The sequence below is a fragment of the Aythya marila genome (genome assembly GCF_965140915.1).
Source record: "Aythya marila genome assembly, chromosome: 8".
Lineage (NCBI taxonomy): Eukaryota > Metazoa > Chordata > Aves > Anseriformes > Anatidae > Aythya > Aythya marila.
Window position 1 is genome coordinate 5,942,353 of NC_139049.1, and position 27,636 is coordinate 5,969,988.

The window sequence follows — 27,636 nt, forward strand, 5'->3', positions numbered from 1 at the left end:
GCCCAACTCGCAAACATACTTTTTTACTTTTCTATGTACCTTTTATAGAATATTTCAAATCTTCCTTTTTAAAAGCTTTATTTTTTTAAGAGAATCTAGATATCAAAATAAACAGACAAGCTAATGTATCCTGAAAGGCCATGGTATTTTTTCCAGACACACAAATGATAGAAAATTAATAGAGACAGTGATTATTTAAAACACTAGTGGTTTTATTTCTATTACTCCTGTAGTGAGCTTGCCATTTTCTACCTCTTTTATACAAGCCTTTCAGGTTCCTAAGCATTTCCATGATATACAAATAGATATCTAAAATCAAAATAGAATCAAATTACTCTGAGGTAATCTATTGAAAAATATTCCTCTAAGTTTATACAAAGGAAGAATTGCTGCCACATGCAGACTTGATCATGTAAGCATTTTTGTAGGACCATAGCTTTTGCATGTAGTTACAATGTTGTGTCCACACCAAATACATATGTGTACATACAGGGTCATTAATTCAAGGTGTAAAATTACAAGATAAATTTTCCTGTTTTAAGAATTCTTACTGTACTGATTAGTTATACAGTAAATTTATTATTTTTTAGAAGTCTCTTGACAGGACTAAGTAGATCATGGGCAGCTCAAGATAGTGTTTGCAATAGTTTAGTAATACTAAGTATACTTTAGTAATACTAAGTATGCCCAGTATAGCCAGATTAACAGGTCTGTTCTACTTGATGTGTATCCTTTCTCCATGTAGCTCCAAATAGGTTACATGTAAAGAAGGATTATATCAGAGCTCAGAATGTTAAGTTCCTTACACTTTAAGAAAATGCTGTTCCCCATTTGAAAACCCCAGAATGCTGGAACTTGGTCTGACCTCAATTAGACCATCAGTGCCTTGTGAAGAAAGCATTTAAGGTGCATAAAGGGTGCATTCCATGCAAATTAGAAACAGAAACCTTTCAAACATAATTGGCGTACAGCGATCTCATGACAAATTACTTATAAAAATGAAACATAGCTGTACAGAGAACTTATCTTTTGCTGATGCTCGTTGTTTAAATGCTACAGTAATTGGATAGGCGTTAAAAGAATCATCTGATATGTAATACTATCTCACAAGATTAGATCCATGTGGGTTCTTATCACTCTTCTGCTAGTGAGAACAGCTCTTTAGGGATCTGGGGTCCTTTCCTTCAATATATAGTGAGCCCTTCTCATTAAATAATTTATGGGCTTGCTTGTTGCTAAGTACGCATGCTCTGATTAGTTGTTTGCACCAAAGGCAACGTGCAGTAGGCCACTGTCAGCCAGTTTGGGTTATTTTTAATCTCCTTCCAGAGACTTTATAGGGTCCCCCTGAAGAGTCTCCAAACCAGCATTGCAGTCCGTGCCCTCCCTGGTGTGCCCTGGGCAGTAGCAGTGGGCACTGGAATGTGACTGAAGAGAGGGAGCAAGGGTTACAAGAGGTTTTGTGCCCATTTCTGATTCAGCTGAACTTTCCAGCCCTCGCACATTAATCTAGGATGTTAACTGGAAACCAAGGTATAATAATTTTTTGCCACAGTGGTTCATATTCAAGGCTTTGAGACATAGGTATTTATGTGCTTTATATGTGCATAGGTATTTATGTGCTTTATTAGCTGGACCAGACAGGATTCCATAAGGAGGGAATACAAAGAAACGATGCCAAAGAGCTTGATGTGGTGGGTGAGTGGTGCTAGAAGACACATTTTGAAGCTAGTTCTTTTGCTGGAGAAACATAACCTGTAGGTTAAATATAGTTAAAATCACCAAAGTTCATAATAGCACATTTCTAAAGGCAGCATAAAATTTAACTTTTTCACACTGTATTTTAAGGATGAGTGCCAGTAAAAAACATCTACCTTAAAGCTGCCATATTTAAAGTACAAGATGCTGGGTTAGTTAACACTTCACAATAAATTAAAGGTAGGAGATTTGCCCCAGTTAATATATGGTTTGTTTTGTCATTGCTTTGCACTTTGGTGTGAAATAAGCCTGATGTATGCAGCATTAGAGATGAAAATCTGTGTGCTCTTGACGAAGGCTTCACCTCCTCTATTACCACTTGTTTATTCATCTTCAATTTACCGCTTTCATTGTGTGTTTATTAAGATGATGAGAAAAGGGAAACCTGGCTGTTAGCAATTTCAGCAAGCCCATTGTGCTCACATTATTCAAGAAACCTAATAATCCACGTGAACTAATTCTGACTTACTGATGGTCTGCTTTACTAAATCAGGGTGATTTTTTCTAGTGAATAATGGACGATGTAGTGTGCCAGTACCTTAATTAAAGAGAGCCTCTCTTAGTCTTGATCTCATTTTAATTTACAGGGTAATACTACAATAATATCACTAATGGAAGGTACATTAAAGGGCATCAAGTAGCATTAACTGTATTAAATTATGGCACTTGTGTTAATTAACTGCTGAAGCAAGATGGGCCTAATGGCTAGAAAGGTCGACTAATGCATAAATAAAGTCTTCTGGGATGGGAAACTAGGAACGTGTAGACATTTCCCCCCTCGCCTTGTCTCGCAGCAGAGACTCGGAGGGCACCCCGTGTGGCAACGCCAGGAAGGTTCCTCTCCTCTCACTGCGTGGGGCGACGTTCTGCGGGCGCCGCGTACCCCAGCTGCCATGCGAAGGACAGTGCTGACAGTGAGCTGCAAGGCACAGCGCTCGTTTCATTTTGTAGGAGAAGTTCACTAAAATGCTGATAATAATTCCTTTGAAGTCAGGCAAAAGATTCCTAGCAGATTTTGGATCAGGCTGCTAACGGTTTAACCGCATTCATTCCAAAATATTTTTGGTTTAACTGTTACATTGTAAATAACGTGCACATTTATGCACCATAAATTACCTATGATTTGGGATGACAGTTTAAAAAAAAAAATGCCCCAGTGGGTTACAGAATGAGTAGCTAGCTAAACCAAAGAAAAATCTCCTCCCATATTGTTCTTTCATGATTAGTTTTTGATCTAAGAGCCAACAGTTTCTTTTTGACACTAGAAGACCCAGCCTCTATACAATGTTATTAAGCCCTTCGGAATTTATTTTTATACTCTTCTCGCCTTGAAGCTTCTGTATTTAAGCTCCAGGGCTTTCTGACCCTGTCTCAGCTACGCTTGCAGTTCCAGCAGTAATAGAAACCTCTAACTCGCAGTACATACGTGAAAAATATCCTCAGTTTTAACAGTTTCTTGCTCTCACATTATCTCTTCTAAATTTAATCCGCCTCAGAATCGGAACAAATTACTCTCAGGGAAAGCATATTTGCTACTTCAGGGCTTGTTTTTTGTTTTGATTTCTGTTTTTTTTGCCTGTTTAGTCAGCCTGCCCTGCAGTCCCCTGTGACGGAGGGGCCCACTCCCTGCAGGCACGTGGCCTCGTGCCCTGGCCGAGCTGTCGTTGCCCCCGAGGCCGCCCTTAGCCTGTGCCCGGGGCTGTCCCACGCCACCCCTCCGTGGATGGATTAGCTGGGTTCAAGCTGGTGCACTCTTCTGGCACTCTTTCGATAACACTGAAGTAATGCCCTTCTGTAACGTACCCAAAAGTAGACCTTTGCCCTGTGGAAACAATTATACATAGCAGTGCTTTAGCTTTATTTATAACTGAAAACATTTTCATTAACACCCAGCTCAAAACCAGACCATCATAGGAAGATGTGTCAGCATCATGCTTTCAGCTTTGTTTTGGTTTGGTTTGTTTTTTTTTAATCAAACCAGATACCATTCATGTTTCAAGTATATACTTACTGTACTTGAATACTCCTTTGTTTTACAAGAACAGTTGCATAAGCAGCTTGTTCTCCTTTGAGATTTTCACTAGTATTTGGAGTGAATCTAGCAATTTCTCCAATTAAATTATAAACTCATTAGAGAATAGGGAAGAAAAAGAAACTTGTGTATTTAAGAGCATGTCAATTTATCTTTAACTCCCAAGTGCAATTAGCTTTTTTAATATATCTACTGCGATATGTCACTAAGGAAAATGGTCCTTCACTTTCTGTAAACAAATCTTGGATCATCAGGAATTGAAATAATTAAATGGTTACTGTGTTTATTCACACATTAGCAGTCTCCAATGGCTTAGTCAGTATCGGTGTCCAGGAAAGGTTTTGCTCCTGCTCATGTTCAAATAATATTAAATAATATTTGGTTCCCCCTGCCATCTTGGTGACATAAGTCCTGGCAATCAGCCCAGTCTTGTGGTGACCTGAAGGGGAGTGGAGGAATAAGTCTGGAAGGCTGACAAGGCCCTTAATTCTGCTATACACTTTTGAAACTAGTGGATTTGAATCACCAGATTTCACTTACCACCTTTCCTCATTTGCATTTGATCATCTTTTTTTGGCCTGTTTTGCAAGATGTCAAGTATTTCTGTACTGATCTCCCTCATCTGTCTTTCAAGGAAGCCCCATATCCTGCAGAATCAGTGTGTCTGAGGAGAGGAACCAAGCTTTTTTTGTAGTATAATTCATTTTGCCATTGAACATTAAAGAAGTAGAGATGAAACTCCCGATGAAAGAAATGAGAATTATTTCTGTATTACTTTGTATGCTGAAAAGATATCCAAAGAGCCTTTCTGCATAAATTTGCCGATTCCAAAATCTTGCACAAACTTTCTTCCCTTTAAGCTTTTCATTTCAAAAGATTTCAATTTAATGCAAACACTGAAATAAGCTTAAAGATCTCCTGGATCACATATACAAATGGTCCCTGGCACTGGGATGTCCTTCAGCTTGAACGTAAAGCTAGAGTGGTGCAACATATCATCATGTTCAAAGTTTTACATTTCTCAATTGTTCCACAAGTAACAGGAACTACCAATTTGTTGGGTTGGTGTTTGCTTTTTTTTCCACTTTGGTTTGGTTGCTTAATTTAGCATTCTGTTCCCTTCTGCCAGTATCACCAAGGTGAGATTTCCTGCAGTTATTTTTGTCTATTTCTGTACTTAATTACACATGCTTAGGAGCTGATTTTTCCTGGACACTGATCAGCTTATGAAATGTCTCAGAACCCAGAATAACCATGTGCTTCTTCTTGAAACAGGTGATATTTCTGTTTCTCTGCCAATCTCTTTTGTTAGTTGTCAGAAATGAGACACCATTCACCTGTGATTCAGGGAAATGTTTGAAACTATGAGAGTAGGTCCCAATGAGTTTCACATAGGAGGAGTGAGAGAAAACAAGCGAAAGAAAGGAAGGGAGGAAAGAAAGAAGGAAAGAAAGGGGGAGGACACCAGTGAGGAGGCTGTCGTGGCTTCTATTTAAAATAAAAAGGAAAAAAAAAAAAAAAAAAAAACAGACCTCTTTTTTCATTCTCTGCCATCTTTAGCTAATAAGGCAGGACAGTTCTGCTAATTTCAGGGGAAGTCTGGTGATGCAGTCACACGGAGACACCTATTCAGAAGACTGGATAATTAATAATAAAGGCCAAGGGCTTGTAGTCTTGTTCATCTGAACTGTTACATGGGGTCTGTGAACACCCATCCTCTCCTTCGCTCTCGAGTCCTTCTCCAGGATTAATGCACCTCAGCAGTACCAGTGAACCATGCACAAAGGGAATCATCGTGATTCCTACACAATCTCTGAGGGCTGTAATGCAAATGAGTCAGCACCAGAGAGCCTCAATAAAACAGATAAAACATCTTGTTAACTGGGCTGAACAACACGGGAAGTTTTTAACAGCACTGTAATTCTGATTTCATAGAACATGATATGCGAAAGTATGAACAGAGCTACAGGGAAAAAAAAAAAAAGAAAAAAAAAAAGTAAAAAGCAAAGCTCTGAATTTAGCAGGCAGCAGTGTGGTAGGGGAAAAGGAGACAAAGGGTTACACTGCAGATAGAGTTCCCAAGAGAAAGTCTGGCTGCTGATGCATCAGGAAAGCATAATGTGAGCTGCAGCCCTTTGCAGGAGAGCAGGCCGTGTTCTGGTTAGCTTTGTGGGATGTGGTAAAAATGAAAGGATGCTGAAAGGCAAAAGGCATCCTAATGACATTAGGAGGGAGCAGGAGCTGGAGAACGTCTCGATGTACTACCACTCCCATATGAGACCACTCAAAACCAGACTTCTAATTACTGCAGTCCGTGGAGTTTTTGGAGCTTTTGGAGTTTTAGTCTAACAGCACCCGGTTATTCACTCAGCACTACAGCCCAACTTCTGGCAAGTAACAGTAGCAATTAATAAAAGGAAATATCTCATTGGTATGATCTTTATGTTGGAAATACAGTCATACTCAGGAGTAACAGAGTTCTACTTCACTGATGATTATTTTGACATTTCTCAGGTGATGACCACTATTTTAACATAAGCTTCAAGACAAACAAAAACATTCCAGGAAGAGGCTGATAACCCATTGCCTAAGGCTGTGGTTTAAGGCTGAGAAGGCCTTGGGACATTCTATGGGCAGTGCAACACACATGGTACATACACACGGTACATACACGTGCCGGTATCCCAGCACTGGAGAGCATTTTTCTGAAGTTACACTCTTTCTTTGAACCATTTAGTCTTTCACCCAACTTGATGGTTATGCAGATATCAATAGTGGTCTGCTTCTTCCTTGTAAACCTCCTGGAAGACCTTGTGATCAAGTTCTCAATTGCTTTGATTTCCACCCTTAAATCCACTTCTGTCTTTAGATGTGCTGTGCAGTGTCTTTCTTCTCTACCATGCGGAATTCCCACTTTCACCTATGCAGGCACGCATTGAGCTATAAATGAGCCAGTAGCTGATGTACCAGGATTTATAAAGTACTTGGAAATACACTTAAGAAGGATGGGTAGAGAAGCACAAAGGATTGTTATAATCTGTCCTCCCTGTCCCATCACTCATAAAACAGCATAACAGGAGTACCAGTGTAAGTGTTGATGATAACAACGCTGTCCTGATGACGGAGGGACACCGTGGCTCGTGTCTAACTGACATCAGTATTTCTGTTACATTGCACATTAAACCTATTAACAACCAAAAAGATAAAATCCGATTACAATAAGGATCTATACGTTGAGATATGCGTCTTCACACTCAACTAATTAGTTGGCACTGACTGTTTTCACTTTGCTCGGTGACATGTGGTATATAAATCATTACAATATGTTAAATGCAAATGGCTGGTAATAGGATAACCATCTGCTCACTGTTGGAAAGTTTGCAGAGGAATGTAGTAAGCTGTACTTCTAATAACGATGCTAAACTCACATCCCTGAAATACCAAATATCTAAAAACAGCTGCCTCCACTGATGCCAACATTACTAATACATCTCTTGCCCTTTTCATTTTCAGAAGTAAACTACATATTGTAAGAGGTAATTTTGTTCTTCAGCATGAACTTGACTTCAAGGCTAGTGCCTGTAACATTAATGTGAACCACCATATCTCGGAGGCTCATCTTTTTCTTAGATTGCGTTGAGTGCTTTTGAGCATCCAATAAATAATCAGGCTGCCCACTCTTCTCAGGACACCTCTTCTTCCACCAATATAATTAAACTTTCTTCCTCCCCTAACCCCTTCTGCCAGGCCCTTTTCCAGGGATGACATGATTTTGTACGTGATAGATTGTTGGCACATTGCTGTCTGCTAACGTATTACTCTAGAGACCATCAAAGAGTGCCTTCCATCTAATAATCTACCATGCCCTACGAGTGTTAAAGATCACCACTGCAAAGAGGGATCAATTATTTTACCACAGACATGTATTATCAGAGGCTGTCACAAACCTTCTTAATGAGCATTTCTGGATACCCAAGTGACAAAGTAATGCATCGGAAAATTAGTAGTGGGACAAGAGTGAAGGACTGCCTGCCAAAGTGGAGGCTGTGCCTTCAAGCTAGAGCAGCTCCTTCTCTCCTTACCCGCTCAGTCATCTGCTGGTCAGGGTCACTATCACAGTGCTTATGTGCTGGCTCCCCCATCAGTAATATATTGCATTATCGCCTATCAGAGAGATTAATATGTTCACATACTGAATTCCCAAGACATGGCTCTCAGCAGTAAAGAAGCCGAGGAATTAATTCAGCTCCCACTGACTGAATGGAAAAGAAGGTTGTGCTTTCATCGTAGTCAGATGCTAGTGCTGCCGTGGCTTTCTTAAGCCACTTTGGGAGGGAGGGGTTGCTGTTTGTTCGGGGGTTACGTCTGCCATGGAGGTGTCTGATTTAAGATTGTGCTGCTAGGGAAGCACCTGCAGGGGAAGAGGCTGCAGGAGAGCTCATTAGCCCGGCAGTTTCTCAGCCCCTGGATGAATTACACAAGAAGATGCTTGCTCTACAGGGTCTCAGAAACCTGCGGCTTTGTGTAGGTATGCTGTCCTGCAAAGCTACCCAAGTTTAAAGAAATGTTAAAGGGAGACGTTCCTGTGCTAACACATTTTCCTTTGTTGCCTCGCAGAAAAAAGGAGCTGTCTGAAGGCAGCACGAATTTGGTGACTCCATTTTGATTCACAATGAACACTTGCCTGTTTCAAAATGGGGTGTCTGCACTTTAAAGTTATCTAGAGCATTTATAGACAGAGCTGGTGGGATGAGTTGCACTTTATAATACCTCAAAGGCATGGTGCCAGCGCTGGGAATTTGATAAGCTGGGGTCCTCAATTGGATTCCAGCAATGGTCACAAGTTTTAGGAAGCTCTCATTTTAAATTGCAAGCAGGGGAAAAACAGGATTCTTTCTCTTTAATTGCATTAGTTTTATTGAACTGAAGCATTGCTTCAGTTCCCAGAATGCTTTATATATATTTTAATGCAAGTTACCAGAGACAGAACAGTAGCAGGACTGTTTATTGTTTCTGACTTTTATATTTGGTAAAACTGATGTTATTCATTTTCCCATTTAACTCTCTCGTGCATTAAGAATCTTTAATTTGGGGGATGGTGTTTATCAAAGTCATTATAAACATATTAATTTCGACTTCTTTGATTTGGTGATACTTCTATATTGTTTTTGTTCAGTCCTGTTCAGAACAGCCAGGCCAAGCCAGGCAAACACGAACTGGACTCCAGGAACCTTCTGGTAGCCCTGTGTGCGAGAGAGGGAACATTAAATTCATGCCCTCGGTAGACAAGCCTTTAGGTTTTATTTGACGTATGCTGCTAGCATTCACTGTGACACAAATGTCCTGGCAATCGGATGCTTTCCATCTGTTGTTTTGGGGGAAGAGGGAGGGTCATTTGAGAGGTCTGAGGTTTTTTTAGCCTTGCATACCTTGGCTGCATTTCTATAGCCTCATCACATTTTAATTGGCTCTAGATCTTCTCATTATACTTATTGAACTGTGGGGCGATTCTCCCTTGCTTACAGCTAGGGTTGTGGATTTTGCCACGTAAGCACAATCAGGAATTGACTTGAAAGAACATTTCAAAACGTTATCATCTCCCCCCATCAGAGCACAGCACAGCAGTTCCCCTGCCCTTCAGCACAGCAGGGGGAGAGGAGCGGGCAGGAACAAGGTGCAGAGAGGGCAGGTGGGACAGGGGACAGAGCTGCGATATGAGAAGGCATCTGTTTTGTCGGTGACCCACTTTGGGAAACCCTCCTTCCGCACCACACATAGCTCCAGCTGCTCATTTCTAACTGTTTTCACTTCTCTCTTTGGTGATCAGCACTCCTTCAGTGGTATCACATGGGAAATCGCTGCCCGTGTGGCTCATGTGGAACCATGCCTTCTTTCCTTTGAATGCTCCTAAAATAATTCTTCCAGCAGGACAGCAAAACAGCAAGGAGCCAGTTACATTTTTAATCACTCATGTCCCATAGGAATTGCAGCCTGCCAGCAAGGGCAGCTCTTTCCCCTTTGCAACACAGGAAAAGAATTGAAAGATGGGAAGCTGGGTTCCAGAATGGTTTGTTACAGCTATTAATGAGCTAAAGATCAAAAAATCTGAGCGTCATTAACTGCTAATGTTCTGCCACTGAAAATGTTTAACCCAATCCACAAGCTAGATGTGAAAAAGTGGATTTCATCCCCTTTTTCCATTTTTTTTCTTCAGAATCGTGAATGGGGACTAGAGAAACAGTTGAATGAAGAGAACAGAGAAGTATAACAACTTTATATTTCACTTCCACTGTACATATCTCATAAGGAGTTTTAATACTGCAGAGTCCTTCCCCACCCAGACCAGATAGCAGTATTTTACCTTCCCATCAGTTAGCCACTGCAGAGGTAACCTTCAACGTGGTGATTCTTTCCTGGATTCGTCCTTTCATGTGAATGATGTGTACAAACATCACATCTCAGATTTGGTATCTTAAAATATACCTCTAGAATTTTTGTCTTTGTTTGTTTTTACAGATACAGAGTCACTATATTGAGAGATCAGATTTTGCAATTTCTCTTCATTTCAATGGCTACTTTTTGAGTATAGTGCAGGCTTTGGGTTTTGTGGTCTATATGTTTGCTTGCCTGTTAATGCTTCATAAAATATACATGCATTAAATAGGAGAGATGCAGTAGAGTGATACCACCAGAATGACAAACGGTTGCAAGTCAATTCCAGAAGGATACGCTTTTAACACAGTTCATAGTCTCCTCACTGTGTGGTCATACGCAGGTTTTGACTAACAAATGCAGTTAATGTATAACTGACATTCAGCCTGCCTGTGAGTGGTGGAGAGGAGAGATTTATGCTCTGCTTCCTCCCCGGGAACAGCTTCTGCAATTTAACGCGGGCTGACTGTGCTGTAACAGAAGAGAAGCCTTTTTGAGAATCGTGCAGGTATAGCTGCAATACCAACGTAATTAATGGAACATAAAGCCCAGTCTCAATGCCCCATACCCAGGCACTTCGCCATAATTCATAACACACAACATGTGTACTTCTTTATATCCTCATACACTTAGCACATTAAAAAAAAAAAAAATCAGCTGCTATAATTGCATTAGGCAAGCAGGACAGGTGTGAGGAGCAGGTGAGGCTTCATCCTAAGAAACTCAAAGGCAGCAGCCAAGAGCATTCGTCCAGCCTCGCATCCACACGAGCAGGTGCCAATAAAGCAGAGAGCGGGCGATGGCTGTTCTGACATGGGTTTTGCTGGGGTTCTCAATCTACAGTGCATTTAACTTGAGAGGAGCCTGTTACAAACTAAGACCATTTGAAAAAAAAATAATAATAATAGTTCTTAATCTTCAGGGGTAGGCTCAGCACCCAAAAAGCCAGAGATTATCATGGAGGAGTAAAACTGAAACGAAACACGAGTGTTTTCCATAGAAGAAGAATGGAATTAAGATGTATTCTGAAAGACACAGTCAGCTTCTCTTACATGAAGTTTGGACAGATGCCAGAAGCTTGTTCCCTCTGTGATATGATTATATGGCCACTAAGTCATTTGGTTCAGCCAATTTGCTGTATATCATGATAAAACTGCATATAGCATAAAACCCACAAAGTTCTGCCCTTTCCCTCTCCTGAGGTTTTCTGCGCAATGTGAAAGCAGAGAATAGTTCTAACAAGACCTGGGTGTACTCCTGTGTAATCCTCCCCTCCTGGCTCGTGTAGGTCACTAGGCGGAGATGCTGAGCACATACAGGAATAGATGAGGAAAGACGAGGAGAAGTAATGGTGGTGACAGGAGGTCATGACTGCTGTGAGCACCATCCTAAATCCCAGTGGAACTGTCTCCTTCCTCCTCCTTTGCAGCTCTCAGTGTTTGGCAGCGAGAACACTAGCACTGGAATACATCAGACACAAACACCAACTCCTTCATCCTCAGGAGGATTGCTTATGAAAATATTTCCTAATAATGTGGCTATTATACTTTTCTTTTTCTTTGTTTTTACTGGCATAATTCAGAAGCTTTCTGATAATTATGTCCGCGTTCATTAAGGATAAAGCTCTGCAATGCAAGAGTTGTTGTTAGGGCCTCACAATGCACCTTGTCTCTTCCCGCTAGTCAGGTCTTCAGGGCAAATCCCTCTTCTGCTTTTCACTGGATGGCAGCTTTCTGCCAGTGTGCAAACAAAAAATGAACAGCGGTCTTCTTAACACTATGGTCTGAAGAAAGCCATAATGCCAGAAGCTATCATTCACTATTTGACCATGCCCCAACAGGATCCTCTCCTTAGTGCATCTTTCTAGATCTACTCCTCACAATATACTGCTGCTTTACAAATGGGTGCAGGTAGGCATCCCGGTATTAACAACAATTATTTTTTTCTTCATATCTAGGTTCTTCCTCTGCTTACATCTACTAGTTCTCTGGTATTGTTCATTAGAGCTACGTGTTGTTTATTTTATTTTATTTTATTATGCGTATATGTATACACATACATTTTGCTTCCAGTTTAGCTCAAATATACTGTGAGAACAGAAACAGCCGATACATTTTCCACTGGAGTTTGAGGCTGAGGAAGCCTGCATAACATTTCAGGGAAAAGGATAAAGTTTGTGTAGGATTTCAAAAGCTGTGTTGGGCAAGATAAAAGTGCAATGGTTGATTCTTCAGTATAAATACACACTGATTGTTTTTTGTCAGCAGTATTTCAGCTTGCCCTATGACAAACTTACATTACTCATAACTTGCAATCTATTCCTTAACTTTTCAGTTTAAGTTGTTTCCTGGGGAGAGGGGGGAAGAGAGAGAATGTGCAGAATGTGAAGGGAAGTATTGATTTGAGATATTTAAAATGTAAATTAAGTTGTTTAGTTCTTCTACTATATCAAATATTGCAGTCATTGGATCAAATTCAAACTTCTCTGTCCAAAACGTGCTCCTGACCCCTCTGTTTTCAGTTCAGTTTTGCTCCAGCTTCTTTCTTAACATTCTTTGATTTACCCAAAATTTATTAAACAAACATGAATAATAAATATTTCAGCGCACTTGAAGGCCAAAAACAATCGCTGTTTTATTCAAATCTGACATTAGGTCACAGCCTTAAGTCCCTGCTTTGAAACTACAGGTCCTTTGTCACTTAAATTTCAGGAATAATATCAAAGCAGTATCATTAACCTCATTTCACACAGACCTGCACTGTCTCCTGTCCCATGGCACATGAATCTGGGGCAAGGGCAAGTCCTAAACCCACGAGCAGAACTGTTCTGGCACTGGAGGAAAAGCGGTCGGCACTGGTGGTGGTACTGCAAGCAGCAGGTGTACATGTGTGCCCACGTGAGTCTCCTGCTCATTGCTCCAAGGCCAACGCCAGAAGCCAGGTCTCCTCTCCCATTCCCTACCTGAGGTCTGTGCGCTCCTTTCCAGCTGCATCTAATAAATGAACAGGACTGCCTAGCTCTGGCCACCCACCTGTGAGGAGACCAGGTTATCCATTAGGAGCTGTACCCACAGACAACCTCTTACACTACTACATTCACATTTACCATTGGTAAAAAGCCATTAAATTTGACCCATGGTACCATCTATCTCAATCTTTCTAGTGCTAAAGAGCATTTGTAGTTTTCTCACTGACTTTAATAACACATAATAAAATGTTTGCAGAACCTAGACAATGTAAGGACTTCACCACAACACTAACTACTGTCTATAATTAAGTAGTAATCATAGGGTATTTTTGAAAAAGAAAACAAGCTTTCAGCTAGATAGAGTTTGCAACTGAAATACAGTAGGTGAAATAATTGTTCTCCAAAATCAAAAAGAGAAGATGCAGTTAGAACTTTATTTCCTAAATAGTTTAAAATTAGTCCCATTAAATTAATTTGACTGCGCTCTATATTTATACCAACAGGGCTAGAGATAAGATGGCCCGGTAGCTCTTTTTCAGTAAGTTAGCCATGGCAGGCTGAGTTGCTTTTGGCATACTTCAAGCACTATGCACAGACACAAACCACTCACTTCTCATCTAGTTTTCTTCAGCAGCAGAAAGAACAGGTATTTGGAAGTAGAAATTATTCACAAGAGCAACTTCTGTCAGGGATGGCTAAAAGTATCTTCAGAATTCAACCCACATTAATAAATACTTTTGACTAATTTTATTTATTTTTTTTTTGAAACCTCAGAAAAGGCACAATTTTTCCTTTAGAAATGTTTTTGTTCAAAAAAATGTCAAAAATAATTTCTGAAAAGAGATTTTAAACCTGAAAATAAAACCACACATTTCATTTGACACAAGTGATTTTTTCCCCCCAGTTTTTTTTTTTCAGTTCAGCCAGTGAACTGAATAATCAATTATTCGCACAGCCCTACTGGCAAATAATTCTTATCACAATAATTCCAGAGGGAATTATACTGTGACAAGGAGCTTATATTGTATGGAATTTAAAAGTTTGAAAATGGAGGCTAGCATGATAAACAAGGAGAAATGTTCTGTTCAGTTTGGGCGCTTTTCTCTTTCAAATTGTGACCTCCAATCGCGATGAAACTAAGAAGAAGGGGAAAAAAAAAAAAAAAAGAGAGAGAGAGAGAGCAAAAAAATAGCTCTCTATATTTTCAAGTGGATTTGGAGTGTCCATTTTGGAAACAGTAAGAAGCATCCACTTCCCATTTATTTTAAATGGGGCGCAAGTCCCAAGCATTTTGAAAGTCAACCCTAATGTAACTCAAGAAAACACCAGAACAAAACCACTTTTGAAATATTTAGTCAGGTTCGTTTGCTCTGAACAGTGAGTTTTACAGCCTGCTGCTTTGATAGTTTATTCATGAATATCTCAGAACACACTCTACAGAGGAACATAGGTACTTCGAAAAAGAATAGGTGCTTTTGAAAAGAATGTAGGTGCCTTATAATTATCCCTAAAGTTAAAGTTCAGCAACGTGATTTTTCAAAAAGAGATCAATTAACCTGCCCATGTAGCAAGTTCTTTCTTCTCCTTACCCTTTATGAGAAGCATCAGACTGAGCTCCCATCAGAACACAGCGGAGAACAATAGTTGGGATGCTGCAGCTCTCGTGCAGAGCGACCTGCCAGGTACTTTTCTTATTCTGGTAACACACAGCAATGGCAGCACTGCAGAGGGAGAGATGCAATTCTAAGTCCCTGAACGCAACTAACACCTAGCAGTAACATCAATGACCAGAAGCAGAACAGCAAAACTCTGGGACAGGGGGGCCAGCAGGGCAAATGTTACCTGTATAAGAAGGTGTGCTTCAGAGTGATTGCAGTGTTGTGTCTTGGCCAGTGGTTTCTGTACAGAGGAAGAGAAGGTGTAAGCCTAAAAAGAGGAATATGAAGGTACTTCTCAGATTCAAGTGTTAGTTTTAGGCTAATCTGTGTATGTACAATACAAAAATAGTTTATATATTTATCATTTTAAAATATCTACCAAGAGTGCAGGTCACCCAGTCGTATGCCAAAAGTGTCATGTCAGGACTCTGAGGAGTCTCAGAAGAGAACAAAATAAATTCCATTGCTGCTAAGCTCTCGGTTATCCTGGTGGCTTTCCCAAATGTCCTGTCAGTGCACAGACACCTCATAGTGACATTGAAATTAAAGTCTGCTTTTAGCGATATTTCTTTACCTTCCCCCACACACCTCCTATAAAAAGATAAAAGAAGGAAGTCTGATTTTGATGTACATTTCTTTTTAAAGCACTGGAGTTCTAGGCTTTTTAAGGACTTTTAAGTTATGCATGACTATATTTATTACCAGGACTTAATTGGAACGAGAACATGGCCTTTGCTCTTTACATGTGTTTTATTGCTAGTTTGTGCGCATTGTTGGTAAACGCAGAGCAAACTTGGCCAGAATATTTAGGAAGAAGAAAAATAAGAAACAAGACTATATTGCTTTCCTTTTCTTTTTGGAGACAAGTCTGACTCCTTTCTGGCAGCTTTCAAAAAGAGATAAGTGGGGTCTCCTGATCGAGCTCTAAGCTTCACCGCAGTCCCCCAGCCCTCGCTCCAGCTCCACTTTCCTGTCCCAGCCAGGCAGACGCAGCTCGAGCACCGCTGTGAGCTCTCTGGGCAGGATTAGTCACCTCCAGCAAATGATGCGACTGTGCAGTTGCTTTTCGCTGAATTAGGACTCATTTTCTCCATATAAACACTGTTCTCTGTGTTGGTTTTGAAATGGAGGCAGAAGTCTCCTCAGGGTTTTGTTGCTTGAGTAAAATTCTCTCTCCTCCGCACATGAACGTGAAATAAGAGCTCCGAAGTGGAGCTGGTCACAGCAGGTGCCTATCAGAGAAAGCCCAGGGGAGAACACCCCTCACAAAACCCTGGTACCGGGACCAGCAGGAAGGCCTTTCCTCTTGCTGACCACGGCGCAATGCAGACTGAGCTACTCCTTGCACCAGAGCTCTCCGAGGGGTCTCATTTTGCCAAGTGAAGCCCAGCATTCGATGGCACGGGTGCGTGGGGTGGGTTTGACACCCTGCAGGCACCTCATATCCCTGCACGCAGGGCCCCTGCCCTAATTGCTGCTGGCCCTGCAGGGGGGCAGCCTGAGCCCCGCCAGCACTCGCTCCTGCAGGGGGCACCCAGCAAGGGACGGCAATCCCCAGGGTCGCTGATTTAGGGGTTGTGTGGACGGCTCCTCCCTCAGGAGTACCTCGAGGCATGTTTTCTCTCCAGAGGCAAGCCGTTCCAGCCCATGCACCGCCCTTCTATATATACCATTCCTGCGGCAGTAACTACCGGGGACATATTTGAGCCTTTAAACGAGTTCACAGGAGGTCTCTTAAACAGAAATGCTTTAAAATCTTTTGAAAAGAGCAACAGATGCACTGCTTCACAGAACTGGTTTCCCTGGTGTGGAATTCTGCGCACACCACGGATATTTTTATGCTGCTTTTCTCTATTATAGTCCTCAAAAAGTTACAGCAATCAGTATGAAATTAACCTTGCTTGTTTCTCATGTAGCAGAAATGCTGCTCCCCGACAATGGGTCATGAAAATACTTTATTCCCTACTGTGACACAATAGGTGCTACACCATGAGTCTTTCCTTATGCTGAAGAAAGTAAAGGTATTTCTGCTTCTCAGACGTCTGTCCAACATAAATTGGTCACACAAATTTGTAACAGCTTGCTTTGCATAATTCTGCCTGTAAGAACAAAGGTTTTTTTTCCCCCCCACTGCAGAGTTAAGTAACATTTCTGAATGGTATCATAAGCACGTCTACTTGGACAGTAATTTAATGTCCACAATTTTAGACCTCCTACACAACAAATTGTTCCTTTTCAGTGGTGCGCTGGGAAAAAAAAAATCAGGGTACCAGCTGGCAGCTGATCCTGTGAAATCCTACTTCCAAATAAAGAGAGGAAGGTTGGTGTAATCGCTAGCATCCTAGAGCAGCTTTCTTGGGATTGCTGCTGAGCAGATGTAAGACCAGTATTAATTAAATTAAAACAAACAAACAAACAAAAAAAAAAAAAAAAGTGGTTTCTTAAGAAAGTTAAAAGTGGTGATACACATTAATGCAATGTCAGGAATTTCAAATGTAATGTTCAGATTTGTATCAGGATAAATGGGAAAAGAGGAGAAACAGTGACTCCTAAAGACTTCTGAACTTTCGCTTTTAAGTCTGTTAAGCTGTAAAACTTTGTAGTGTTACATTACTGAACCTTTCATCTGAGGTTTTTGTGTTGCATTCATAACAACTTGGCAGGTTCTGGAACAGACCTGCTATGGGTAACGTAACAACTGTTATGACATAGTGCTTGAATTCTGCCTGGAATAGGTGGGATGTGTTCCACTTATTATAGAGATTAAAAGAGAAGCTGTGTTTAGAATATCTATTCGTCTGTATTGACTTGCAGATAATGACTTTCTGCCCAGTGGATGGATGGCAAACTAAGGCTGGCTAAGCACAGTGTTGGACAGCAGGGGGGGAAAAAAAAAGGCAAATCTCATTCAGCACAGTCCTGAACATTTTTGCATGATCAGACAGACAATGACAAGGTGCTGCCAAGCAGATTACATTATTCCAGCTGGGGAAGACAGAGCTGCCTTCTTGTCCCAGTAGCACTTTTCCACTAACACGGTTCATTAACGCTTACTTAACAGTACTGAGGAAAGTTACTTTACATTAACAGTTACTGAGGAAAGTTTCAGCTGTTGTCTTTTCTCTCCCCTAGTTGTTCTTGATATTTAGAACAAACCAATTAAAACCCTTGTGAGACATCGTGACAACTCCGAGCATCTAGGCTGTGTAGTACCTCTGCAACAGATGTGCTTCCCCCGCTCCCGTCCCATCCTATCAGCGCAGGCAAGAGAGAGATCGCTGTGTGAAGTACAGGAACTTTGTAGATGAGACCAAAGAGATTCCACTGAGAAAGAAGGAAAATTTCTAGAGAGAGAAAGAGAGGAACTAATTGTAACACTGATTACAACTGAAAACAAGAGTTTACATCCGCTGTTTTTTCTCCCTTCTTCAGCAGTAGTCTGGGAACCTACCAAAACAATCACTAGCATTAAATGTTTACTTGGCAGCACTGCATGAAACTGTCATTATTCATCTTCATCTTCGTGAGAGATTTTGCTTCCTCTCCAGGAGAGGCATGGCTGCAATGCACCCCAGTTTTGGCATCCTCCAAGCAGGTAATAAAAACTTCCCCTTTCTGAGGCTAAAGGTTAGAGCACAACAGATGCATGGAAAAAGTGTAAAATACCAGCACCCTACCTTCTCCTCAGCTGCGTCCTTACAAGCACGTCACACCTGGGCTTCCTATCTTCCATTCACCCCCGGTTTCCATCCCGTGCTCTCAGATCTGCCATTCAAAATAAAAAGATTATCTGCCATTATTTTGTACTCAACTCTAAAAATACAGCCACTGAGCCTAGAATAATATGAATGAAAGCTGGAAACAATTTAGAGCACATTTCAGACAGTGTGAACTAACATAATTTCATTGATTCTAGTGCAGCCAGATGGATTTACATCAACTAAGAATGTGTTCACGGGTGAAATTATTTGTGGAACATGCTGCTGGCAAACTCGTGCAGATTTTATAGCCACTCTCTTTATTGACACATTTGCATGAAAACTAATATCTCCAAAGAAAAAGAAAAAATGAATATTTGGGAAGGGGATGGAAGTTAGGTCTCTGTAACAGCTAACAACAGCTACATTTGCAGGCAGATGTATTCCAGCTTTAGCACTTAGACACTATAATGAGTGTTTTCATACAGACTCACAAAGAGACATAGGAATAGCATTGCTCTTGTTCTACTGCTGGAAAAATTTCTTACAGATTAAGATCAACAAGGTCCTCAAGCACATTTGTGGGTTCCCAGCCTTACTAAGGTGTTTGGGTAGGGCTAAATTAAATAGTATCTAACTCCCTTTCCTAAATTGCATTGCTTTATGAAACAACAGATGCCTTAAAATCTTTTTTTTTTTTTTTTTGCAACTGTTTACAAGAGAATTTTAAATGAAAATTAGAAAAATCATTTGGCCATTCCACTAGGCTAGGTGTATCTATGTATCTAATGTTAAATATAGGTATTTTTAATGCAGTAAACTGAAATAACTTAAATTAATTGGTCTGTTCTGTTGGGTAGAAGCATCATTGAATTATTTTTACACTGTGGACCTACGAAACTGAAGGAACTGAGCATTTCCACATCTGTTGGTCTTTAAGTTTTTGCGTTTGTTTTTTAATCTAGAATCAGAAGTTTGAAATGCTTAAGTTCTTAGTTGTTTTTAAGACATTTAATAGATTACTATTACTGCCTCCACCCTTCTGTATTTGCATTCTGAGTGTAGTTAATCTAGCTTGTAAACATTTTCAGTTGCTGCTTTCTGTTTTGAAGGACATCATCTAGTAAACTAACTCATTTCAGGAACACTTAGTTTATTTTGTGGCACAAGACTAAATATCACAAGAACAACTTCTCTGTTCTACAGCAGATACAGAGGAGAACATAACGATGAACAGGAGGGAGACCATTTTTGAGTGTTTGGACCACTTTTTTAATTTCTGTAAAAGTGTTTTCTGAGGATGACACTGAAATATTCCCCCCCCCAAAAAAAAAAAATAACTTTTAAATAAATGTTTTACCTTCATAGAAACTAAATGTTCCAGCCTCTGATCTTTCTAAATTGCTTCTTATTTTTTATTTTAGCTTAATAATTGAATTGATCAGCTGCCGAAGCTGCAGATTTAATTCTGTTATCACATGATAACATTACATAAAGCAAAATCTACTGGATTGTGGTTTGATGAAAGAGGCAAAATTGTCTCTCAGGCCAACACTTTGTATGCTGAACGTAATGCCAGATATAAACTTCTGAAAGCAGAGAAATAAAAGAAAATGACAGCATATTGCCAAATAACTACTTTATTTATATAGTAAAAATACTCTGGGGGAAAAGGCAAATGACAAAGGCAAGCATTTCATTGCAATCCTTACTGCTATATAAAATCTGTTCAACATACAAGTGTATTAAAACATAACATGAACTCTTTAATGCATTAGGAAATGACTTTTTTTATACCTAAAAGACATTATTTAGCATGATGTCCAGGGGTTTTTACTGTATGCACTTGAGTTCTGTGAATGAGATACATCTTTTCAAAACCATGAGTTAAAAAATGCATTTGGTGATCCATCTGCTATTCATAGTTCTTTAGAAATACCAATTCTGATTTTGTTTTACTGCAATCTTGTTTTTTTTTTTCTGCAAGATAACTTTGATTTACAGTAACAGTAAACTCCAAAAAATGATAGCACCAAAGAATGCTCTGTGTAAAGCTATACGACTCTGTCAGCCATAAATCTTAAACATTTTCTAAAAGCCAGTGTATTTCCTTAACCATACTTACCAGACCGCTTAGATGGTCTATGAAAGAAATGAAATGATTTTTTTCAGTAAGTGCTTGGCAAAAGTACGCCTAACGCTTCTGTAGGTTCAATCCTGTGCCCTCACTGTTGCCCTAAATAAAGTCTCTGTATTGTACGTTATCTGAGGTAGGAGGAAGATTGTGCCAAAGCCAGGCATTTGACTCAAGTTTTGGCAGCAGGCTTTGTATTTCTAGCAGTGAAAATCCTGGGATTCTGAGGTTAGGGGATTAGTTCCTCAGCTACTATAGTTAATGAAGTTATACTTTGCAATAATAGCAGAAAATGTGCTATCTTTGATTTTAAGATTATCGTAAGCACCTGGAGGATAAATGTACAGCAGGAGAACCCTCAGCTGACATTAGAGCCGGACGCAGCCTCTGCCTCTTCAGAAGAGCAGGGCTCCAGTGCTTGGGGCCATCTGTCCACGAGGGGCTGGGAGAAGGAGCAGCGAGGGCAGAAGCAGTGGCCCCACTAGTGCTGGCCTTCAAAAGGAAGGCAGCGAGCATCCACCAGGCGTGAACTCATCAGTTACAGGCTGAGACGTGGATCGATCAGAAGTGATCATGCAGTTCGTGTTCGTATTGACCAGCATTTAACTTGACGGTAGCTCCTATTTAAATTATCAGAACTTACCAAAACGTCACTAGCGTGTGGACACAATAAATCATATAAAGGCGTAAATATTTAAATTCAGCCCTTGCGTGGTCTTATTGTTGGGCTGGCTCAGCGCAAACAGTGGGCAATTCCATGCCCTGCATGTTATATTTTCTGTATGTGTCTTAGGAAGTTCTCACTCCTATGGGAAAGGGAATTATGCTGCTCTTTTGGACTTTGTTTTCTTTTTTAATTTCAGGCTCTCTAAACTGCTTGCAAGTAGGCCACTGAGAAAGCAAAGCAAAGCAAACATGCTCTCTGAGTCTGGGTTTTGCTGCTCCCCACTAGATACATTAAACTCATCTGAGGGAGAATAAGAAGCTATTTTCCCCAATTTTCCATACTGCCTGTGGGAATCTAATTCAATTTCCTCCCAAATTTAGCAAAGAAAACAGTAAAGAACAAAGTTGAAGAGGCTTCTGTAAATCTCTGGATTCTAGGTACCGAGGTGCTGTAGGATTACTGAGCACAGGTTAAACTTCTTTTCCAGCCACAAAGCTACTTACAGATTTAAGAAGCTTAAAAACCTGATCCAACATTAGTCCTTGATTTGCAAATGAAAAAGTAGTATATCTACCTATACAAAGTTATATTTGTTATTATTGAATTTTTTTATCCCTTATTATTGATGTAGCCCCATTCCACAAAGGAATCTTACTTTCAGTGGGAGATTATGACGTAGTAGATAAATTCATGGAAAAAGACTGGCAACCAAATGCCTTTCCAAAAATAAACAAGTGAAACAAAGGACACACATTTCATTACTCTCATTAAGCATCTACAGTATAGCAGCAGACTACAGAGGCCTTATCCATAACTTCCAGAAAAAAAGATGTAGTTCTTTTTTTGGTCTTTTTTTCTGCAGAGCATCATGGACCTGACATATTCATATGGCTCAAAAACACTGAATAAAAACCAGAATTGACTTTTCTGCTTCACACGAGTTGGAACATTTGTTCAGCAGACCTACTTAAAGCCAGCAACCCAGGCCATTTTCTGATTGCCACCTGGCCTTACTTGTTTTGACCCTTTTAGCTCAGAACTCCCTCAGATGGCTAGTCCCCGCAGAGAGCACTGGTAGCCTAGATTGCAGTAATTATCTGTTACCTCTTTTATGTGTGTGTTCTCACTGTCTATTCCTCCATCCTCGCAGAAATAAATTGGCCAGCAATCATTGTATTTCTTCACAATAGCACCCTTTATACCTGTTTTCATCCCCACAAAATCTGCTTCAATAGTAAAGCCGTGTAGACTTTTATTAAGCTTTGGAAATCAGGATAAGGACTCGTATGCTTTGGGTTGTGTTTTTTTTTTTGATATGACATGGAAAAATCCTATGATGTAATGGGTGATAATGAGTAACAGTATTCAATAGATGTGAGGTGTCGAGACTAAATAAGCCCTCTATAAAAAGATGTTCCACTTGTTATGAGAGATTTAAAGGGAAAACAGTTTTATGTATGTATTTTCATGTTGTTTTCCTTCTACATTCAGCAGTACAAGAATTTTGGCACTTACCTGTACAGACAGTTTCTCAAGTTATGACAAGTTTGTCTCATAAAGTGACAAAGAAAATATTTAAATAAAAAACACCCTAGATGTAAATCTCAAAAGAAAAATAATTCAGATACAAAGCTGTCTTTATCCCAACTATTTCATGATGTTTTAAAGGTGCATATATTTTAACTTCTGCTTTCTTAACCTATCAAGAGGACAATATCTCTTCCTCTTTCATTGCTGAGGCATCACTTAAAATGTATTTACAACATAGAATTTCTGTCTTTGGCTAAATCATATTAGAAAGCTGGATCCCACTGGCGAAGCTGCTTCAAGGTCATTAGTAACCTTGAGAGGGATAATGTAGGTGACAGCATTAACACCTTCGATGTCATGCTCAAAACAGCCGGGTCCTTTAGGACAACCAACGAGGTGCTGGAAGTAGCTGCTAGCACTGAGGAGCTCACTAAGGTGACTTTATTGCTAAGTCTGTTTTCAAATGCCTCTTGTAGGCAGTGCTTCCCAGCATTAAACCTGTGGGGATGGTATTTTATGTCATGTGCACACCACCCTGTGTGGGCAGTCAAGAACAAACACGCCAAACCTTGTGCAAGTTCTTAAATTGGTGCAGAGAGCTGACCCATGGCATGTAACAATTAAGAATCCATATAGAGGGCTTGCAAGTGTGTTTTAAGACTATTTTTTAAACTTTAGCTATGACCTAGAATGATCCAAAAATGTATCTAAGTGAGGAACATATGGCTAGCTGTAAAAAAAAAATATAAATGTATCAGAGCTTCTCTTGTCTTTCTTTCTCATGAATGATCCCTTCAACATAAACGATCCCCTCATGTGCCCCCCAGTCTGTTGGTTGGCACTCACATGCAAGTGAATCAGCACGCTATTAGCAATTACCTTGGCGATATTTACAGCATTTTAATGTCAGTTGTCTATATGTAAATAGAATCTGTGAGGAACGCAGCGCGCCCAGGGCTCCTGCTCCCACTAAAACAGAGCTGTTCCTTGAACACGCCAGAATGCTTCCTACACCTTATATAACTGCCAAAAATATCATTTAAATTGCTTTATGACAAAATAATGAGTCTGTCAAAGATGAGTGGTCAGAAAAACAAATTTGTTCTCCTACACAATTAGAGTTTATAGTGTTGGACAGCAATATCAATCTCCAGTGATTCAAAATTGGATTTGCACGTTGGAGGGAAATGTGTTCTCGTGTGTGCTGTAACCAGGCTGCCTAGGCAGGAAACATTCTCACAGGTTGAACTGGAAAGATGGAAATCAGATGAGCTGTAGAAACATCAGGATGAAAGTTTCCAAACAGAGAACTGTTGTGGGGACTTGGTGTTGACTTTCACAAGCTCAGCACAAAGCAGCTCCCACAAATAAAAAAAAAATAATAATAAATAAATAAATAAAAAGAAGTCTAGAAAAAACTCACCAGCCTTAACAAGCAGCCACTATTCCCTTCAGGCAGACACCTGTCTCAAGGCCTGTATCCCCCCATAGGTAACCTAGCTGTTCAAGGGTAGTAGGGTCAGCTGCTCAGGAACAAAGTAGAAGCAGAACAAGCAGACTCTGTACAGGATTTTCTGATACAACCAATTTACTTTCACATGCTTGTTAAAAGAGCCATGTACATTGACACCAATTAGCAGATGTACCTACACTTATTTCCTCCACCTGTTTCCTTACCAGTATGCAGCAGTCTTCCAGAGCCCTAGCAACTTCAGCTTTCCCTCAGCATTTCTTTCTGCCTAGATCAGTTTGCTTTCTCAGAGCGATGTCCCTCCAACAAACCAGAAATCTTCCCCTGCAAGAAAGCAAATTGGTTCCTGTCTCTCACTTATTTCAGTGGTTACACACTCACTGCTTCCTTCTCCTCTGAGCCCTTAGGTTATTTTGTGTTATCATGATTGTGTGTATCTTCGGTTCAGGAGTCTTCTATTTTCATCTTCCTATGCACAGAAAAACAACCCATCACTTTTCTTAATAGCAGTGCCATTTAACAAAAACTTAGATCTCTGTATAGCAAGGCATATCTCATACACTGATTTCCAGACAGGTATCTTTCATTCTCCAGTGGTTAATCATGGAAAATTTACTTCACAATTGATGCAAGTCTTTAAACAACAGCATTTTGGAAACAATATAAAAATGAAGCGCATTTTCTTATGTCTGGCGTGTCTAATATGTTTTGGTAATTTCCATTTGAACAGTGCCAATCCTGTTTTTCTTTAGAATGAGTGTTGCTCAAATAGGAGCAGTTTCATGTGCCTCATTCCTAGCACCGAAGAGAATACTACACCATCTACTGTATTACAGATTCTTGTAGATTTTCTTCAGCAGCCACTTATGACAACTGCAAGTTTGTTTTACCCTGGGGATATATATGTATGTGACCAGTTGCTTCAGGTCATATTCCTTGCAAATGGAAGTCAGCTTGACAGCTGTTAATTTGCACTTGGCCATTCCGTGTGTTGTTTTGCTCTAATTATTGGTCAGTGTATGGAACAGGTGACAAATGCCCACACGAGAACCCTTTAAATCACTACATGTACAGTCATTAGGAAAACAAACAGACGGAGTCATTAAATACCAGTTTTCTCTCCAGCCCCAAACAGAAACAGATTTTAGCCATAGCTGACACTTATTGGAAAGGTACGGGGGAAAAAAAAAAAAAAAAAAGTAACAAAATGCTGTTTATGAAGCTAGTTTTCCCATTCTGTACATGTCCTAGTTTCAGGCAAAGAGAGGAGTGTAAGGAAATACAATTGTTCAAGGAACAGATGCAGAATCTCATTTATCTAATGATTTTGCACAAGGTTTGATTAGCTGTTATTTCCTGAGTTAAACTAAAACAATACACCTACTAAAATATTTCCTCCGACCTTCAGATACTACAATTATATCAAATTAGAACAGGGAAAAAAATTGCTTTCTGAGCAAGACATTCTTGTCCAGCAAGTGCTGGCAAAACACCATTACACTGAGCTTAGATTTCTCAAGGTTCCCTTCTACTGAAGTGTGCCATTGTAGAGGATATTTAATTCAAGCCTGTTTTCTCAGACTCCCAGGGCCTAATTCAGATCTTAATTTGGGCCAGAGTCTCTAAGGACACAAACAGAGAACTTGTTTTTATCCATGAGTAGCAAGTAACGCCTGAATTTTTGCAAGATTGTAGACCTGTCTGTAGTGAAAATTATGAATAATTTAGTTGATCTCAGTGGAGCTGCGTTAGTGAAAACAAGAAAAGATTCAGCATCTTGGAGTCTTGGTGAAATTAGTGCTGTTAGACCTGTGTGAGTTGAAGATAATATAACATGCTGTTTGAGCAATGTCTTGTGAAACAAGTTAAAACAATCACAAGTCCCTATGCCGAGAAGCAGAGTGGTTGCCATAGAATGTGCTTTAGTAAAAATTAATCTCAATTTAAACACAGCTCTAAATAATATCCTACTTCTTTTATTTTTGCCTTTTAAAAATAGGTGTAAGTGCAACCTTCACGCTACTGGCTGTAAAGAAGAAAACAAAAGACTACTTTGTGAATGTGAGCATAACACAACTGGCCCAGACTGTGGAAAATGCAAGAAGAATTACCAGGGCCGTCCGTGGAGCCCTGGCTCTTATCTGCCTATACCTAAGGGCACTGCTAATATCTGTAAGTAGCTCTGTATAATAAGAATATTTCATTATTAAAGTTCTGCCCGTATCATGACTCTGAAGGAAGATTAATTTTGGGAAAAGTTTTTCCTTCTTTTATGACACAATATGTATAATTTGACAAGGTTAAGAGCACATTAATTGTAAGCACGCATACCTGTGCTATTACCTGCTTGTAAATATTTTGCATGAGAACTGCTTGCTTGCATCCATGGACAAATCCCTGGGCACTGCATAGAAAGGGCTAAGGAATGAAAAAGGGTACCTTTCACATAAAGAGCACACACGGGAGGGAAAACAGTGGGAATATCTGCCGTACTGCTCCAGCTGAGAGCTCACTCAGCTCTCCACCCATACATCCTTATTGCTTCTGGATTCGAAACAACCTCAGCATCAGATGAGGTCATTACTGAAATTTTGTCCATTGAAGAAAATTTAAAAAAAAAAAAAAAAGACTAAATCCTTGCTATTAATAACTAGATCTAAAGGTTGATAAGGAAGTTTGTCCCTGATGTTGACCTGCAGTCCAGATTCACATGCAATCTTATTAATCTCTGTGTTTAAGGGGGAAAGCGAGGACAAAAACTGGATTTTTATATCTGCCTGTTTCCAACTAATACCCATTAAACAATGTCCATACTCACCATTCCACACATACTATTCCAGAACTCTTTTATATCATCCAAAGGAAGTTATTGGCAGCTGCATTTCCTCATCTTGGACAAGATTAAGTCAAACAGAACACGATGCTGAAAGAGAGGTTGTGAAGACAAATATCAGCATCAGTTCTTCCCTTCATGCATGTATGATATACACAATGATTCAGATCCTCCTAGCCTGAGTAAGATTTCTTCAAATTCCTTTGAAGAAAGCATTGAAGAAGATAACAGTTCTTTTGACAGAACTTACTAGCTTCTTTTAAGAAAAAAGTCCAGATTTTTGCTCTGATTAAAAGCAAAACATTCATTTCTAGAATATTAGAATATAAAAATTTACGGAAAAGTTATGTGGGAGAAAGAGATATATACTGCCCTGAATGAAAACTTTAAAACCAGGAGCAATGGGCAGTGCTCAGAATGTTATCTAAGACTTCAAAGCAGCAGCTGTGAGGAAT

At 39.9% G+C, this 27,636-nt stretch overlaps 1 protein-coding gene across 5 annotated transcripts in view; it reads left to right on the top strand.

The window, feature by feature from the left end:
- Positions 1–27,636, top strand: part of NTNG1 (netrin G1) — a 156,551-nt gene that overhangs the window by 69,360 nt on the left and 59,555 nt on the right. For all 5 annotated transcript variants that reach the window (XM_082766584.1, XM_082766581.1, XM_082766582.1 and 2 more), the window contains exon 4: positions 26,348–26,520. In XM_082766584.1, the coding sequence (XP_082622710.1) occupies positions 26,348–26,520 (173 nt within the window). The remainder of the gene's footprint in view (positions 1–26,347; positions 26,521–27,636) is intronic.